The following is an 18,426-nucleotide window of genomic DNA, read 5'->3' as shown; positions in this document are numbered from 1 at the left end:
TTCTCATTGCTAAATTGAAAAAAGTTGTTGACCCTAATAAATCCAATGTGTCCAATCTGGCAAAAATTACCACACGACAGGGTATTTTTTTATTAAGCTAAATATAGACAATAAATCATTCTTTCCTTTCAAGTATGTCTGTGCTGAATCCCAAGGGTTTGTTATCAGCAATATGCTATCATTATGCTATCCAGACACAGAGAAGATAAAGGATGAGTACAGTAAGGAGATGAGATAAGGAAACAAGTATGGGAAAGTGAAGGCAGCATCTGTTCTTACTATTAGTGTGGATTCTTGCATTCACTTCTATTTGAGAGCATGTAATAAGTGTTACTAGGAAGTTTTACTAGGGGACAATGGGGAACACTGCCGATCTTTATTGAGGTGCCATATATGTTGTACAATCATGTTTAAAGGCTCAAATGTCTTATGCAAAGGCATACATAATATTGACCAGAATAAAGTTTTAGTCCCTTCTGAACCTTTTTCAAGTCCTGTCTTGAGGGAAAGAGAGTTATGTATGGTGAGTAGACACAATCTCTAGCACCAAACATCAATCCGTCTCTCCAGATATACCTATAAAATGTCTGGACCAGAACAAATCTTTGCTTTGATTCAAATTGTACCTACCTTTACTTAAGATATTAGATATTAAAGTCTAAAAACATGACTTGATGAAGTCTATGGGTTTTGTCTACTCCCCATCTGCTCAATAAAGTGTTCACATCAATGAGTGTCTGTGGGACACTGTTTTCTTATTATTAATCACCTAATAGGTGTTTGTGGGGAGACAGGGGAAGGGAGGGGGCAACATGGACACCCCCTCTGTGCAGGTGCTGAATGCCAGGGAGAGTGCCAACAAGGCAATTTTTCTTGGCCAAAGTACTTAAATACAAGGCTAGGGCAGCAAATATAACCTTTCCCCTCGGTGCAGATTAGTCTAGTGCCAGCTCTGAACAACTTACTATGTCAGATACCAGCAGCTGGGCAGAAGTACTGTAGATGTTTTACTTCCTTCCTCTATATCTGTTTCCTATTTCATTGCGCGACCACCTTAATAGCTGCCTATAGAAATGAATAGGATGAGTATACACATTAGTCTGCAGGATACACTTACAGAGTTGTACAACAAAAACAGAAAGGAAAGACAATATCAAAACTAAATTTGTGTTTTATTTGTCCTATTATCGGGGGAATTTACCAATGAGATATTAAAGGGATTCTATCATTAGAAACCCTTTTTTACAATAAATACAAGTAGAAATAGCCTTAAGAAAGCTTATTCTTCTCTTACCTTGATTATTCTCATCCACGCCACCGTTCCTGGGGAATTTCTTCCTTATGCAAATGAGTTTTTTTCGCAGCAGTTTGAGAGCAATGGAACTCCCCCAGTGCTGCGAAAAAACTCATTTACATAAGGAAGTGGGGGATTTCCATTGCTCTCAAACAGCACTGGAGGCGTCCCCAGTGCTGCTTGAAAACTCTCCAGTGATGGCCTCTGTCTTCTTGTCTGGACCGCCTCTTCTCTTCTCTAGTGCTCCTCTTCTCTTGGTCCAAAGCGCTGACTGCGCATGTCCGTCGGCCATTTTTCTGTGGCCGAATGGGAGATGGGAAAATGCCATGGGAAAATGGGCCATGGGAAAATGGCTGACAGCGCAGTTGGCGCTTTTGGACCAAGAGTAGAGGAGCATGAGAGAAGAGGCAGAGGCGATGAAGAAGACAGGCCGTCGCTGGAGAGTGTTCAAGCAGCACCAGGGGTGCCCCCTGTATTGTGAGAGCCATTAGGAATGGTGGCGCAGATCAGAATAATAACAGTAAGAGAAGAGTAGCCTTCCTTAAGGCTATTTCTACGTGTATTTAGTCTAAAAAGGTTATTCTAATGATATAATCCCTTTAAATATATGCCAGAATACAAACCAAGACTTTAAAGCGTTTGTCCAAGATCTGAAAGGGATTGATACTTATGACCTGTCCTGTGGAGATCAGTATCAGATTAGTTGGGTTCTGACCGCTAGACCCTTTTCCAATCATCTGTGTTGGCAAAAGATGTGCTAGATATATGGAAGCAGTCCTGCTCCTATTCAAGTGAAGGAAGTGGTGTGCACTCCAGGCAGCACCGCTGCAGTGTACAGAGCTCTGTATACTGTATACAGCTTCAGGTCCACACAGTGTATCGGTAGTATCTTGAACAGCAGCCCCGCTACCATATATGGCTTCTGGTGACTGAAAAAGATGATCAGAGTGGGGCCCGGGCATGGCCGTTTTAAAGGGATTCTATCATTAAAATCACATTTTTTCATGATCACACGTAGGAATAGCCTTAAGAAAGGCTATTCTTCTCCTACCTTTAGAAGTCGTCTCTGCGCCGCAGTTCGGTAGAAATACCAGTTTTCATCGGTATGCAAATGAGTTCTCTCACAGCACTGGGGCCGCCCCCAAGGCTGCAAGAGAAATCTCCAGCACCGCCTCTATCTTCTTCTGGAATGCCCTCTCCCTGTGTCTTCTTTGGTCCCTCTAGGCCTCGAGCAGAACAGACTGTGCATGCCCACGACCACAAGAAAAATGGCCGCTTACACAGTAAGCTGTGTAAGTGGCCATTTTCTTGTGGCCTGAGGGCATGCGCAGTCGGCTCTGCCCAAGGCCCGATGGCAGAGCCGTCTGCGTATGCGTAGAAGTTTGAACCCAGCTCCAGAAGAAGACACACAGAGAGGCCGTTCCTGAAGAAGATAGAGGTGGCGCTGGAGACTTCTCTCGCAGCATTGGGGATGCGCCCAGTGCCCAGTGCTGCGAGAGAACTCATTTGCATATAGACGAAAACCAGGATTTCTACCAAATGGCGGTGCGGAGAAGACATCTAAAGATAGGAGAAGAATAGCCTTTCTTGAGGCTATTCCTAGGTGTTATCGAGAAAAAAAATTGATTTTAATGATAGAATCCCTTTAATGTATTGTGGGGCCTTGTGCAAACTTTTTGAAAGTGGGCCCCCCCAATGCCCACCCATAACTTAATTCCCCCTGTCTCCTTCAACCACCAATCTTCCATTAAAAAAAAAAAGAATACTCACTGAACTTTGTTCCCGCAAACCTGCAGACTCTGACTGTAATGTCTTCGACTTGATGCACATTGCACTTTTCTGCTGGCCGTAGACATTATTAGCTGAAGGCTGAATAATGGAGCACGGACCTAATAGCACTATAGAATTCATTCTCTATCTGTGTCCTAAGAAGTAGTGTTCATTAACTACTTTCCTCTCCGCATGACATGTGCAGACAGCACGCGTAAAACACACAGACCCCATTATAGTCTATGGGGTCTGTGTGCTTTCATAAGCTCACTGTTTGTCAATGCCATTGGTATTCTGTTCAGGGGGTTCCTGAGTGGACTCCCCAAATATGATAACGAACACAGAAACAGGCCTTTACCTTTACTAGATACAGGTCATGTGTGTCACACTAACCTCTCCCACACCCACCCCCATAATTTTTACTTAAGAACACTAAGCAACTTATGGCCCTTAATAAGAGTTCCGAAAACAATTGAGCACAAATCCAAGAACCCCTATTCTGGAGACAGGTGCAGGTCTTAGAGGCCCCACATTTATCAAATATGCATGGCATATACTGTAAATGTCTAAAATGAGAATATCCATTTAACATCTATAGACTTGAAAGGACAGAGCCATGCACAAATGCAGCCACCTCTCTATTCACTGCTCACTGGAGAGGGGCATGACATGAACTGAGAAGTTGGGATCACTGAATGATAACAAGGGTTTTGGAGGAACTTTGTTATTACATGACAAATGAGAAGTTTAGGAGGATAGTCCAACAGATGGGATTGATGACATGTTCATAGGATATGCAATACATACTATAGGGTCTATGCTTTGGGACCCTCCTCTTTTGGCTGAAAGAGGGTTTCCATTACCACCATTTTGATATAGTATTCACCTGCAACTGTTTCTTCAATGGTTCTGTTCTCTGTGTAGGGTCAGACCAGGTTAGTGCAGGTCAGCTCCCATTCACATAAAGCGGTTCTCCAGTGAAAGTTTCAAAACAAAATACCACTTTGTTCTATTTGTGACAAAACATGGTTTTCCAGGCTAGTTACAAACTAGGGTCACAAGATCAGAACTAGCACCTAACCCCTGAATTGTTCCACCTCTTTTCTTCTTCCCTTTGTACACAGGTATATACTTGTATTATGGGGCTTTACTATTATAATTATGTATTCATCCAGCCCCAATAGTACAGGTTAGCAGTGAGCAGGAGTTGAAGCAATGGGTTTGGGTACTGGTTCTGATCATGTGATGCAGGTTCAAAACCAGCCTAGAAACTTAAGGTTCATGACAAATAGAACCTGGAGGAAATAAGTGTTGAAACTCTCCCTGAAGAACCCCTTTAAATGTGAGCTAAAGTGCAGTGTTATGGCTTAGCCTCTGTACAGAAAATGGAGCTGTCTGCTTCCTGCTCTGTTCTCTGTGTATCAGCTGCTGAGATTAGCTGTATAATGAAGGTGCAGAGTGTCAAACCCCAACTCATGCCTATGACCTACACTGAGGGGATGTCATCATTAATTATCGCCTGGAACACCCCGATGTAATCTGATTTTGGTAACTGATGGCTTGATGTATGCTTACTAGAGCATAGGTCTTATAGTTAGGAATAGATTTACTAATTCAAAAGGCATAAAATTAAACCAGGCTGTCTAAAAGTGCTCTGAATTTAACATATATCCGAATGTAACATATATCTGGTGCATAAATTGACACTTTAGATTAACTTCTCACTACATAGTGATTAGCTTACTTTGCTCCAAAACTTCAGCACGATTTTGGTTCGCATTGCTGCATGTTAAGTCTAAGTCACACCTCCTTTATGTCAAGCCATGGACCTTTTGCATTAAGCCACAACCTTTTATTGAATAAGGCACAGTTAGTGTCAGACACGTACACAGGTTTTTGGTAGAAATTGTGCCAGAACTCTCTCTGGTTAGCAAATCTGCCCTATGGTGTGCAATGTGTAGGGGACCATATGTAGAGTACAGTAGACTGTGTGATTGGGAGGTTCACTCATGTGAGTAACTAGGGCAGCTCACAATCGAATCTTTTAGGGGGAGTTCACACGGAGTAACGTGCCGTGTGATGTGGCACGTATACGGCGTGTGAGACTTTGAGCGCCGTAAATGCTCCCATTGATTTCACTGGAAGGTAGGATCGTATACGGCGCGTTATTTTGCGCCCATGATTTTGCAAAATAACGCGGCGTATACGATCCTACCTCCCATTGAAATCAATGGGAGCATATACGGCCCGCAAAGTCTCACACGCCGTATACGTGCCACATCACGTGGCACGTTACTCCGTGTGTACTCCCTAGCAAACACATTCTATAGACAATTTCTTATAGAAATTGGAGGAGTCCCAGCACAGCAGTCTACCTATATACAAGCTATTACAACAGTAATAGGTTGTATATAAATAGACTGTGATTGCTCCATGTCTGTGTGTTTACAGCCCTGGACCCTGTGTTTCATTTTATCAATTTGTCAAATTCCCCCTTGATAAATCTTATTGCGCATTGGTAAAGGAGTCAATTGCATTGCTACCTAAACTCTACTACTGAACAATGCAGTTTTCTATGTCCTTAAAGTGGCATCTTCCTTAAACAAAATTTTTAAATTGATTTACATAATCTGGCCTAATATCGTATAATGGGTCCTCCACTTTATACATAATTTTCTGAGATAATAGTAGAAGGTTTTAGTTTTGAGACTACTGAAAGTTATTGTGGATATTGATAGTAAACTACAATGACTAAGGTGGAAAAAACATATATAAAACATAAATTTATGTATAAGTTATTTAAAAGTAATGGCTCTCGCAAAAGATGTTGTATATAATATGTCCAGCTTAAATTCAGGCGACTCAAAAACCAATGGCTTGTTTAAATTTATCAACGCCTTAACACATATTAAAGAGTGTTTCTGGTTTTTGATATGTTTTCTCCAAATACAGTATATTGGGTTTATCAGGAATGTAGATGGCCGTCATCACTAACTGCGGTACCAACCTATAACACTACAGAGTATACACAATTCTTGCACAATATAAAGCCTACAAAGTGCACCGACTAGGATTGCCAGTTCAGGATTGCACCAGGCTGATAGGCAGCTTAACAACTGTTTTAAACCAAGCGCTGAGCAGCACACAATGGCCGAGAGTATACACATATATTTATCTTTATATATACTTACTCTGTAGTAAATGGTAGTCAAAGATGGAATTCCAATCTTAGGTACATTCCAAAGTGTCATAAGTGGAGTGGTATAGATGCTTTTTGAGATTTGACATATAACTAGTCTGTTTTTATATCATCTTTAACTTAATATATTCGCTACATAGACATGTTTACTGCTCTACAAGTGTATGTAACATTTACTAATTCCACACAATAGAACAATTTTTCCCCAAGGGAACATTTGACACCTGGAGCTCGGTACGCAACGGTTACTGGGATTGCTCCATGTCTGTGTGTTTACAGCCCTGGATCCTGACAAATTATCACACTGGCTCCCTATAGTAATTATCATGACATATGGTAAAAGTAGCAAAACATTCATCCTGCCTTGTAGAAAAGTAATCAATGCTAACATAAGATAAGTATATATCAAATATACATGACAAATACAAGCTTGTGGCCCACATTACAGTAAAACTCTAGAGCAACCCAACCCAACCCAACAGGGAGCATGTGGTCTGAACAGCAGGCACCAGTGATCAGGAATTCATTGCACAGTAGTCTTCTAGAATCTTTAAGCTGCATATTGTATACTAGAAATACAGAAGGAAACAATCATTGAGGGATCTCATACTAAAGATGTTACATATGTAACGTCTTTCCAGACTGGCTCTCCTAGTTTCCAGATGTGACTGGATATGGTTGTGTTCACTTACAATTATTCCTAAGATAACCTGTATGTAATATATCCTCACCTTCACATCTTGAGCTGTGCCCTTCACAGTGTGCACCCAGGAGGCGCAGCATGCAGGTCTTTATGAGCGCGGGAGGATAAGCAGATCTGGAAGATAAATCAAGTCACAAGTTCTCAGTCTATAATGTGAATAAATAACATGTGGGCACTGTGCCAAAATTATTTTTCCTAGTGTAAAATACCATGGAAACTCTACAACCCCCATGTGCACTGTGCAGACCACTCCCCAATCTGTTTTCTACAACTTACACTACAGGGCTATAAAGATCTTAGTTCAGATACCTGGATTGCTGTTTAGCCCCTGCACTTGCATACACTATAACTTTATAGTTTTAATGGGAGGTCTAGTAACTTTACTCCAAATCCCCCTCCCCTTTTCTCATTACCAGCACCAGCAAATATTAGAAAGATGAGAAGGGTCTAGCCTCTCTCTAGCTAGCTGCTACCTAATATATTGACTTTGCAGGCTTTCTTATTTTTTTAGAACCAGTTTATGATTTACTATAATTTCAGCCACAATATAGAACATGGGATACTCACTAGGTGGTATATTTTTACTGCAGCTTGTTGTGTACTATTATTGCACTTTGGAAGGTAGTTGCCAAAACCAAAGAAACCATAATGGAGTTAGTACGTTTTGGAGACATAGGGTGCAATGGCATAATAATGGAAGAGTTTACAGTCTGCTGAGCCAGGGCCCGCAGTACCAGCCTTCTAGGAGACAAGAATCTGTGGCTCATACAGCCAGTAGCTCTATGGTTTTACTCAACACCCAAAATCAGACAGGTACTTTAGCTGCTGGAAGACAACAATCTTCCATTTCTAGTAACAACCGAAGGGAGGGTTTACAGCAAACAAATACTCAACGGGCAAGGGAAAATCCTGACCAACTCTGGTTCCAGGCATCAAGGTCAGGAAACCATGGAAATGAGGGTACTGGGAGAAGCAGAAATGGTATTCCGGATAGACGTCAAGGTACGGTCCGCTCCTCAAGTGGGCAACAGTCTCAGAGATTCAATGCAACAACAGTTAACACAGCCAGGTCTAATGTGATGCAAGGAGATGATCCACGCAACCGATACAAATACCATGAAGAAAATTCCTATTACAACTATTTTGATACATATGAAAGGAGGAGATCAAGCCAAAGACAAAGGCCTGGCTATGGCACAAGAAATGTCCAGAATGGTAAGATACACTTGCAGCATTATCAGATAAATAAGAATACACCTAAGACACACCGCATATTTCTTCATAATGTTTACAAATAGCAATAGGAATTGGCATTTAATGCATTAAGTACACAGTTGTAGCAAATTTTATCTTGACTTTTTCACTGACTTGTTGTGTTAAAGTGGTTGTTCCGCCATAAACGCTATTGTAGCACAGTAGTTATTACTACAAACTATAAACTATAAAGCACCTTCTTTTTTGGATGGGTAAAGAAGGACAGTATAGAAGTTAATCAGATAGTCTTCTAAATTTCTATCCACTACTTTATTTACAAAGAAACTGCATGGAAATGTAGATCTGGTTTGCTCTGTTCTGTTGTTGCAAGACGTCTAAACATTCTACAATTCTCCTGAACTAGTTTATTTCACGTTTTCTTGGGTTAATGCTGTATGACATTCCTCAAACAAGGCAACCCCTTGTGTAAATCTGCAGCTAGCATGAAACGATATTGTATATCTAAAGTGAATCAATCAGGATACAGGGATATAATAAGTCCCATTCCCTCCTGTATTTTCAAGTTATAGATATATTACATTCCATTTCACTCCAGCTATGTCAGAAAAAAAATAAATTCTTGCTTGAAATTCATTCCAGGTTTTACTCTTACACTTCTAACAAAGGGTCTTTCATGAAGCAATTATGGTTTATAGATGCATTGTATGACCACGTTATTCTACTTGCCTTCTACTAAAAATCTAGCATTCTATGTGAATCAAATAGTCCAGATACAAGTGATGTACCTACAAGTTAAGATTCTTGTGTTATGTAATGATATAGGTTTTAGGTCAATTGCAATGGACCTTCTTTAGCAAGTCATGCTAGGACAGGTAGTATGATGGCAGGTGTGTTTAAGGAAAACATATGTATATCCCCTGTCCATGTACAGTGATATTAATGACATTTTAGTGCTTGTGTGAACCCTGCAGACTCTATAAATATCAGAGTAGGGGAAGGGACCAGCCTCGCGATGGACAGGCAGAAAATCAGCGCTCACCCAGTTTTTGGAAAAATTTGAAGGCTACTTTATTAGGCACCACGCGTTCCGGGCAGACAGCCCTTTTTCAAGTGCAATATCAATCTTTAAAAATGAATGTTCACAATTACATTCAACAGTATTAAACACAAACTCCAGACAAAACCTCCAAAAATTACATCAACCACATAAAAGTATAAATGAGCATATAACAAAACCTCTTATGAAATTCATTGTATAAAAATTCTTTGCAACAAAACGGCCCAATTTGATAAATAAATAAATAAATAAATATCAGATCACTCTCGCGCTCTCACAGGTTATACTATGATTTGTTCTCCTTATCATTTTCTACCATTGTCTTAGCTTTCTTGAGCTCCACTCTGTGTATGTAATAGAGGAACAATGACATTCTTCACTTCCCATAATGCACTGGAGGATTTCATACATTCATTAGTAATGGTAACAATATGGAAAATGTTGTATTTTGGTTGGTTACCATCGTGGATAATAAGCGTAGACATCATGAGATCATAGATACTAGTTCTGCTTGTCCAATTCATCTTATGATCAAAGAGCAGATATACAGTGACATTAGAATGAAACTCCCATCGGCTTCACTTTCATCTCCTGGCATGTTAACATTAGGGTAGAGTAATTATCCAGTATAGAACATTTCTGTAAGGCGTTATAGTTCTTAGGTTTTTGATAGGTTAGTTCATAAGAATGCATTGAGGAAGTTTATAGACTCCCACTGCCTTTCTGTCAGGAGGAAAACTATGTTACCCATGACTCTTCACATCTATTAGTGAATGCATAAAGTATGTTGGATGTTTATACAAGTGAAGAAACAGAAACTAATTGCTGACAATCCTCCTATAAAACATCTGGAAGTGAATTGTTATCACATAATCAGAAGTTCTGTAGATTCAGACCCATACTTGTTCTAGGCAAAAGTAGGATCACATTAGAGAACTATTTGCATATTTAGCTTAGACACGAAACATGTAACATGAAAAGGTAGCTTTGTAAAAGAAAAAAAAAAGAGTTGTACAGGGCTGTTTGCAATGCCCATACTATGCACAGCACAGAGACAGAAGCAGTTGGCTCTAGTCTCTGTATACTGGTTGGGCACCAAAATTGCAGCTTAGCTCCTATTGAGCTGTGTATAGTACAGACCTCAGAAGCGGCCCCAAACAGCCGTCATTGCAAGAGTCAGCTGTTGTCCCCCCAGTCCTCCTAAGGATAGACTATAAATTTAAAACTGAAGGACAACACCTTTGTAAAGTTCATTGAGAGCTCACAAATCAATTATATACCTTAAAGTCAACCTCTCTCTGTTTACGGATGTCCGATCTAAGACCAGGATATGATAGAGGTAGAGAAGATGATCTCAGTGATATAGAGATTTGGAGCAGAAGATGGAGAGACAGTGAAAATCCTGGAGCTCTGCTTACGTTGCCCAGACACAATGATTGACAGCTTTCCCTGTATTAGTATGTGTGCACAGAAGGCTATCAATCACTGTACATGGTGGATGGGATAAGCAGGACCCTCACTGTCTCTCCTAAGAGTCCTGTTCTCATTTTTTCCCTAATATCTTGCTCTAAACTATTTCAACATATATTGTAACCTTTATATCACAGGGCTCAGGTCTCTCCCTCATCATATTCTGCTCTCAGACAGAAGAATAAATAAAGCATAATAATGTATAGTAATGTTTACTGATGTTTTTGGTGTACCAATTTGTAATTGTGGACGTCATAACTATATCACTTTACACATCTAAAAACCATCAAGTGGAAGAGGACCAAGTACTGTTATTTAGATGATCCTGGATTTTGCCTAATAAGAACTCGCAAAATAAATAAGAAGGTGGCAACATTCCATTAAAGGTTGCCAACTGGTCAGCGATAGCATCAACACCACCCACTTAATATTGGCACTTGTGCCAACTAAAAAGCTCTGATCTGGACAACATAAGGCCTTTGTAGGTGTCTTGTGGTATCTGGCACCAAGACAGATCCTTTAAATCCTATAAGCTCTAAAGTGGGGACTCCAAGGAGTGTACTGGTTTTTCTAGCACATCTCAAAGATGATTGATCACACTGAGACCTGGAGAATTTAGAGGTCAAGTCAATATCTAGATAGAACTTTGTCATGTTCTTCAATCCATTATCCTCCTGAAAGAGGCCACTGCCTGTAGGTAATACCAATGCCTTGAAGTGATTTACTTCATGTGTAAAATTTCTATTTAAGAGTTTTGAAGATCTTCTGACCCAGTCATTTTGCCATCATAATCTGGTCCAAAGTCGCTCACTTATTTTTGCCTGTCCAACACATTAACTTTAAGAACTGACTGTTCCTTGCTGCCTATATCTCACCCTATGACAATTGACATTATAATAATTCAGTATAATACGATAATCAGTTATTCACCTGTCAGAGATAAACCCTTTTCATCTTCATATGGTAGCCAAGACTAATACTATTATTTTCCTCTCCTTAGGGCTCCCAGACTTGGTTCCAGATCCCTATTACATCCAGGCATCAATTTATGTGCAAAGAATGTCCATGTACAGTCTGAGATGTGCGGCTGAGGAGAACTGTCTGGCAAGGTCAGTCCTATCTGTTCCATAACGTCAAAGAATGGCTTCAGTCATACATTTTTCTATTGTTTCATGGCAGTAATCCGCTTGTTTGGGTGCTGTGCTATGATATATAATGTTGGTATAATAAAAATTAAAATAGGCCAATAATGACTGGAAAAATTGAAGATGGCCAGTTATTCAGCTGTGAGCTATTTCACCTGACCTCTCCATATATTGTTAATTCTTGACTTCAAGCAGAGGTTTATTGCTCACCTGAACAAGTATGTTAAAGGGGTTATCTGGGGCTAAAATACTAAAATACCTATCCTTAGCATAGGTTCTCAGTTTTAGATTAGTGGCAGTCCAACTCCTGGGATTCCCATAGATCAGCTATTTGAAGCACTGGCTCCGATGATCACCACTTCGACTTTACAGGTCATGTGATGCCACGTACAATGTACTTCACTGGGATTACCAAGTGTCGGACCCTCATCGATTGATTACATATTCTAACGTTAGGTTATCAATATTTTAGCACTTTAAAACCCCTTCAATTTCAGCTGCTTTTGGCACAGCCTACCATCATTACTCTGATGAGTAGCTGTATAGACAGATTGTTTGATTGCTCTTCCACAAAGAATGGATGAAATGAATATTGTACCATCTGCATTCACAGAAAAAAATGTCTCATCTTTAGTTTTAGTATCTTCTATCTTTTATTTGTAGTTTTGGGTATCCAATGCCTAGAAGGAAAAGGATTGTCCAAATCCTGACTCCAGTCCTATAGGGTTTTTCCACAGACATCCAGTCTTCTTTTTTCATTGAAATATAGTTTAGGAAAATCTTGTCAAGTAGAAAGGAAAATACTGGTCACAAATATCTCTGAACTAACAACTTTACATGGAAATAAAGACTGCCCTTGTTGGTCAATCTCAATTGACTATGGGTTGACTAAAGGTTTTTTAACACAATATTCCAGGCTGAATGATCTAATAGTCATAAAATATTATATAAAACTTCTTCGTTATTGATTCCTTTAGCTCAGTTTTCTATGTCTGACTGTGCAAATTATATCATGACAATATATATTATTATTTATGCTTACTTACATAGCTCCATCATATTCCGCAGCGCTTTACAGATATTGTCAGTCACTGTCCCATATAGGGCTCACAATCTACAATCCCTATCAGTATGTCTTTGGTGTGTGGGAAGCGAGAGTACCAGGAGGAAACCCACGCAAACACGGGGAGAACATACAAACTCCTTGCAGATGTTGCCCTTAGCAGGATTTGAACCTAGGACTCCAGCGCTGCAAGGCTGCAATGCTAACCACTGAGCCACCGTGCTGCCCCAATATATAGCATTTCTGCATTTTTAGACTTTCGGAATGATCAAAATCAGATAAAAAGGATGTCACTGTAAGTTCATGTTGAAACACATCTGAGCCCAACAGAAAAACAAATAGAAATAAAGCCTAAGAAATGAAAACCAAGTGAAGTAGTGAAACTACTAAATAGTCCCTATGGGACTAATTTATTATGGCTTGTGCATCAGAAAAAAGTAACTTTTGGTTCACATCTGCATTTGGTAATCTGTTCAGGGAGTCCGCATAGGGACCCCCCCAAATGGACTACCAAACACATTTGCAAGTGGTGTGTAGTGAAAGCACACGGACCCCAAGCACACGGACCCCATAGACTATAATGGGGTTTGTGTCCTTGCCGCGCGCTGTCCGCACGAATCATGCGGACAGGAAAGTAGATTGTGAAGTACTTTCCTGTCTGCATGTTCCCTGCGGAAATCTCGTGGCAAGCACACGGACCCCATTATAGTCTATGGGGATCCGTGTGCTTTTACTTCACACCGCTTGCAAATGCGTTCAGTAGTCCATTTGGGGGAAGTCCCCATGCGGACTCCCCCAAACGGAATACCAACGTAGAAGTGAATGAGGCCTAACATTTTTTGTAGTTGTACCCTGCACACCACTTTCCTCCAAGGAGGAGTGGTGGTTCGGTGGCGAGTCGAGTATCTCTATTATCTGGATCCAGCATAGATTTGTGTATAGGAGCATGCACCCTCAAGGATGCAGCCTAATTTTTGACAAATCACGCACCTCTTTGTAAATTAGGTTGAGACTCTTTCTGGGTAGCAATTGTCAAGACAGTTGTGAAAAACACAGGTCTTGATAAATAAGGCCCTAAGGACATGTGCAAGGCACATGATCATTTTGCTCCATAGGGAACAATCATAGCATGCAGTACTGTGAAAACCTCAACATCCATCTTGTCTACACATAAATCAACAATTGTCCTGTACTACTGCTGCAACTCAGACTATTTTGATATGGTCATTTGCATAAGACATAAGGACAGACAAGGTTAAACAATGAATCTAGCATCAGGATCTTATACTCGACTATGGGCAGCTCTTAGGACACAGGGATCAACAATACATAAGATTCAAAATTAGGCAGTAAAATAAACAGAAAAAGAAAAAAAACAGGGCATAATAAATAATACAGAATTGGCAAACAAGTCTGAGAAACATCAGAAACAAATGAAATTGGATATGGAGATTGTTATGAACTCCAAACAGATGTTTCATTTTTGTGGACAGAACAAAAGTAAGGAGAGAAGGAACAAGTATAAAAAGACTGCACCTACTGATATAGCACAGCATGCAGCACTATTCTTCCCATCAAGACACCATCATGTAACCCTGACAGACTTTGTTATAAAGCAATGGGACATGTGGAAGAAGATGGTGTTGGACAGCATAGGTCTCTTTGCATGACACCTTTGTGCCCTCATACAGTATAATGCCCATACACACAGTACTATTGTCCTCTCTTCTCTCCCTAATACACTGTAATGGCCCTCTTCTTATCCTCACACACAGAATAATGACCCCCTTGGTACCCCCCAGCATAGAATAATGGGGCACTCTGTGCACAAACACACAGCATAATGGTTCCTTCATTGCCCCCACACACAGAATAATGGCCCACTTTGTAAACTCGCACAAAGTAATGTCCAGGGAACAAGTGGTGAGATGGATTTATTGCTCACTGCTCTGGGGACTGCAGTGATGTCAGCGCTAGGCACCTGGAGCAAAGAGGGAGCAGAGCAATGAATAATGAATGCAGCTCAGTGCTCCATCCCAGGGGTGCCTGTAATGCAAGTGAGAAGTGCTCATTGTGCCAAGGCAGGGATGATGTCATAATTAAACTAAGGGTCCTTAAAGAGCAGGGTCAAGAAGGTGGGAACAATATTCTTCTCATCTGCATTGCGTATCTCTGCGTAATCAACTGCGAAGCATTTCCCATGCAGTATGCAGGTATGCAGGTATGCGTACCACAGATTAAGAACCACTGTCTTATACAGTACTGTTTTAGTAGGATTGTGTCATCCATTGGTAACTGCTGATAGGAACATTATTTTTCATGGCAAAATATGATACATAAGGCCATCAAGATGTCTAGAAAACAAAGTAGAAGTGGGCAGTAATAGAACTAACCGTGTAGAAGAATCCATATTGTTTTCCATGTAGACTTCTTGGTCATTCTTCTGAAATATAGCATTAGACATTAATGCATCCTTTACGTGCAGAAGGCATGGAATGTATTTCAGTACAACTTCTTCATATTTACTTGAAACATCCAGCCAACATGTTTTATGGTACTCAAGGCAAACATTGTAAAATCAGACTCATAGTGAGAGCTCTACTTGTCGATCAGATTAGATCTAATGTTATTCCTAAAGATAAGACATCAGCAGCATCAGTAACATCACACACAATATTGCATATAGATAGCTGGTGTCCACTCCCACATGGTTACAGATTATATAGGATTAATACTTTGGAGACAGTGGTCATCCATCCTGTGAATTTTTGTGTTTATTGTTCGTTATTTTTCTGTCTCCAGGATTCTACAATGTTGTCCAGCAATGTTGTTCTATCCTCTCATAGTCTGAAAACATTATCTATTTCAGAAATCAATTAAAAAATACAAGAAAAGGTTTTCCAAATATTTAGATCTTTAGGTGCAGAACCCCTGTTGTCTGTATTTGCTGTTCCAAACCCCCTGACCTAGAGTTGACTTCCAGTGGCTAATAAAACTCAAACCCCAAAAATTATATATTTGTGTCTGGACTTGGAAGACATAGTGTAAGAAACACTTAGGGCTTGTTCACACGGGCACAGAGGGACGCGGATTATGGCGCGTAATCAACGTCATAATCCACCCCCTCACAATGGTGGTCTATGGAGATGGCCAGGCTACTTTTTTACGTGAGCGGCAGGTTGCCACTCACGGAAAAAAGAAACAGGCTACCCTTTCTTCAGGCGGATTCCGCGTCTCATTGAGCTGCGGCATCCGCCTCGTGGCAGCAACCTCCACAGTCGGCCCATTCATTTGAGCCTACTCCAGGGGGGGAAGCCGCGACTGTCAGAAGCAGCGACAGTTTTAGCAGGCGGGTTTTGACCCGAGAGTAACGCGACTCCCACGTCACTCTCAGTGCCAAAATCCGCCATTACGCTCCCCGTGTGAACTTAGCCTAAGTCCTATGTATGAATAAGATCCTGCACCCAAGACAACCCTCAACTATTAGTGTCCCTTCTAATAGTGCTGCCAAAAGGTAAGTTTTCTGTTTCCTGCCACTATAAAAAAAAAAATCTTCCTAAAATCCCAGTTACCTAAATGAAGGATAAACTAAAGTGTTGGCCAAAAGTATTGGCACACCTGCAATTCTGTCAGATAATACTCATTTTCTTCCAGAAAATGATTGCAATCACAGATTCTTTGGTATTTGTCTTCAATAGAAAGCCACAAAAAGAATTGTCAAAAAGCCAAATTGGATATAATTCCACACCAAACATAAAAAAAATCATGTGATGCTTCTCTAATTTTTCTTTCAAATTCTTATTTTATTGAAGGTTTGTACAGGTGAACAAATGCACAAAAATACAAGCAGAATCATGAATCAGCACATTGCACATAAATATGAGCATAGAACATAAACAATAAAATAAGTTAACCATATAGTGAGTTGGGTTGGAGGGGGGGGGAGGGAAGGGAAGGGGGGGGGGAGGGGAAGGGGGTCGGAGCGGAAGGATAGAGGTGGTAAGGGAGGGATAGGTCCATAGCGACTAAGTCAGTGCAAAAAACAAAAAAGAGCATGGGAGACAAGGCTGGATGCACATGTAGCTACTGGATAGAAACGGTTGGGTAATATCAAATATCAAATATCAGCTGATGCTAACAGAAGTATGTGGCCTGGTACGGTTTCGGTACTTGAACCATGGTTTCCAAAGGTTGACAAAGGACTGGTGTTTCCTCAACTCCCAGCTATACAGTTCTTCTAGCCTAGCTACTTCATCTATTCTACTCAACCATTCAGACACGTGAGGTGACTCTTTTTCCAACCAATGTAATGGAATTAGTATTTTGGCCGACTGAATTAAGATTGTGGCTAAATCATTCTTGGAAGGTGACCAAGAGTTGGCCGGTAACCAAAGTAAAACCGAAACTGGTGAGAGCCTGATCCTACATTTTGTTATTTGATGTATAATAGATTCGACTTGTAACCAGAAAGGCTGGATTTTATTACAAAACCAAAACATATGGGCTAACGATCCACCTCGCTCCCCACATCTCCAACAAGTGTCATCCTGTCTCAACTTCATAAGTTGTAGGTCAGCGGGTGCCTTATACCATCTTGTAAGGATCTTAAAGGAATTCTCCTGGATCCTAATACATGGGGAAAACCCATGGGATTTACTGTGAATATGAGAAATTTCTGGCTCTGAAAATGTGCGACCAAGATCTTTTTCCCACTTACTAATATAGGCTGGTTTCGGAGAGTGGGGATGCGTTAACAGGTAGGTATAAAGCAAAGAGATCATACCCTTAGAAGTGTCAGAACGAGAAAGTAAGGATTCAAACCACGGCGTGTGGGGGGGATGCGGAAAGGATTTTTTAAGGAGAGCATGTGTATTCTGGAGGTCGGATAATTGGAGGAAAGTGTGAGCTCTCCCCAGAAGTGGACTAGGCAATACATCCCATTCTAACAGGTCTTTGAGTTTGTATACACTCAGGAGTTTCCAAGCCTCTGAAATGTCTGTTGCTTTCGGGCGAAGTAGGAAGGGAGTTAAATCACCCGGTACAGAGGGAGGTGGGTGGCCAATAAAGGGGACGTCTGCATGGGTTTCCTTAAAAATCTTCGCCACAGCAGCAGATATTTTAAAAGGAATTTCATTACAAGGGGTAAGACCCCATAAACTAGCCCTGAGGCGAGGGCCAAGAGAGCTGAGTTCTAGGGAGACATCTAGCGCGTTAACACCGATGGAGTGTAAGCGGATCCATCTTTTTAGCAGAATCGCCCTATAGTAGGTCAATACGTCCGGCATGCCAAACCCACCAAATTTTTTCGGACGGATGAGTCGATCGTAAGATAGCCTAACCGGTTTAGAACCCCAGAGGAAGGAGGAAAACAAGGATCTAATTTTCCTGAAGTATGAGCGTGGGACGTGAATGGGAATCATATTCATAAGGTAAATGAATTTAGGGAGGACATAGGTGCGAAGCAGATTCTTCTGCCCCATCCAAGATATGTACGGGGTTGAAAGGGCCGA

General features: G+C 40.8%; 1 protein-coding gene across 3 annotated transcripts in view; it reads left to right on the top strand.

The window, feature by feature from the left end:
* Window positions 1-18,426, top strand: part of LOX (lysyl oxidase) — a 48,037-nt gene that overhangs the window by 1,296 nt on the left and 28,315 nt on the right. For 2 of the 3 annotated variants that reach the window (XM_075272424.1, XM_075272432.1), the window contains exon 2: window positions 11,709-11,817. In XM_075272424.1, the coding sequence (XP_075128525.1) occupies window positions 11,709-11,817 (109 nt within the window). Of the gene's footprint in view, window positions 1-7,494; window positions 8,182-11,708; window positions 11,818-18,426 lie in introns of those variants that run through there. The other variant, XM_075272441.1, reaches the window with a different exon arrangement.

Source organism: Leptodactylus fuscus, chromosome 1 (assembly GCF_031893055.1).
Source record: "Leptodactylus fuscus isolate aLepFus1 chromosome 1, aLepFus1.hap2, whole genome shotgun sequence".
Classification (NCBI taxonomy): Eukaryota; Metazoa; Chordata; class Amphibia; order Anura; family Leptodactylidae; genus Leptodactylus; species Leptodactylus fuscus.
This window is presented reverse-complemented; position numbering and strand designations above follow the sequence as displayed.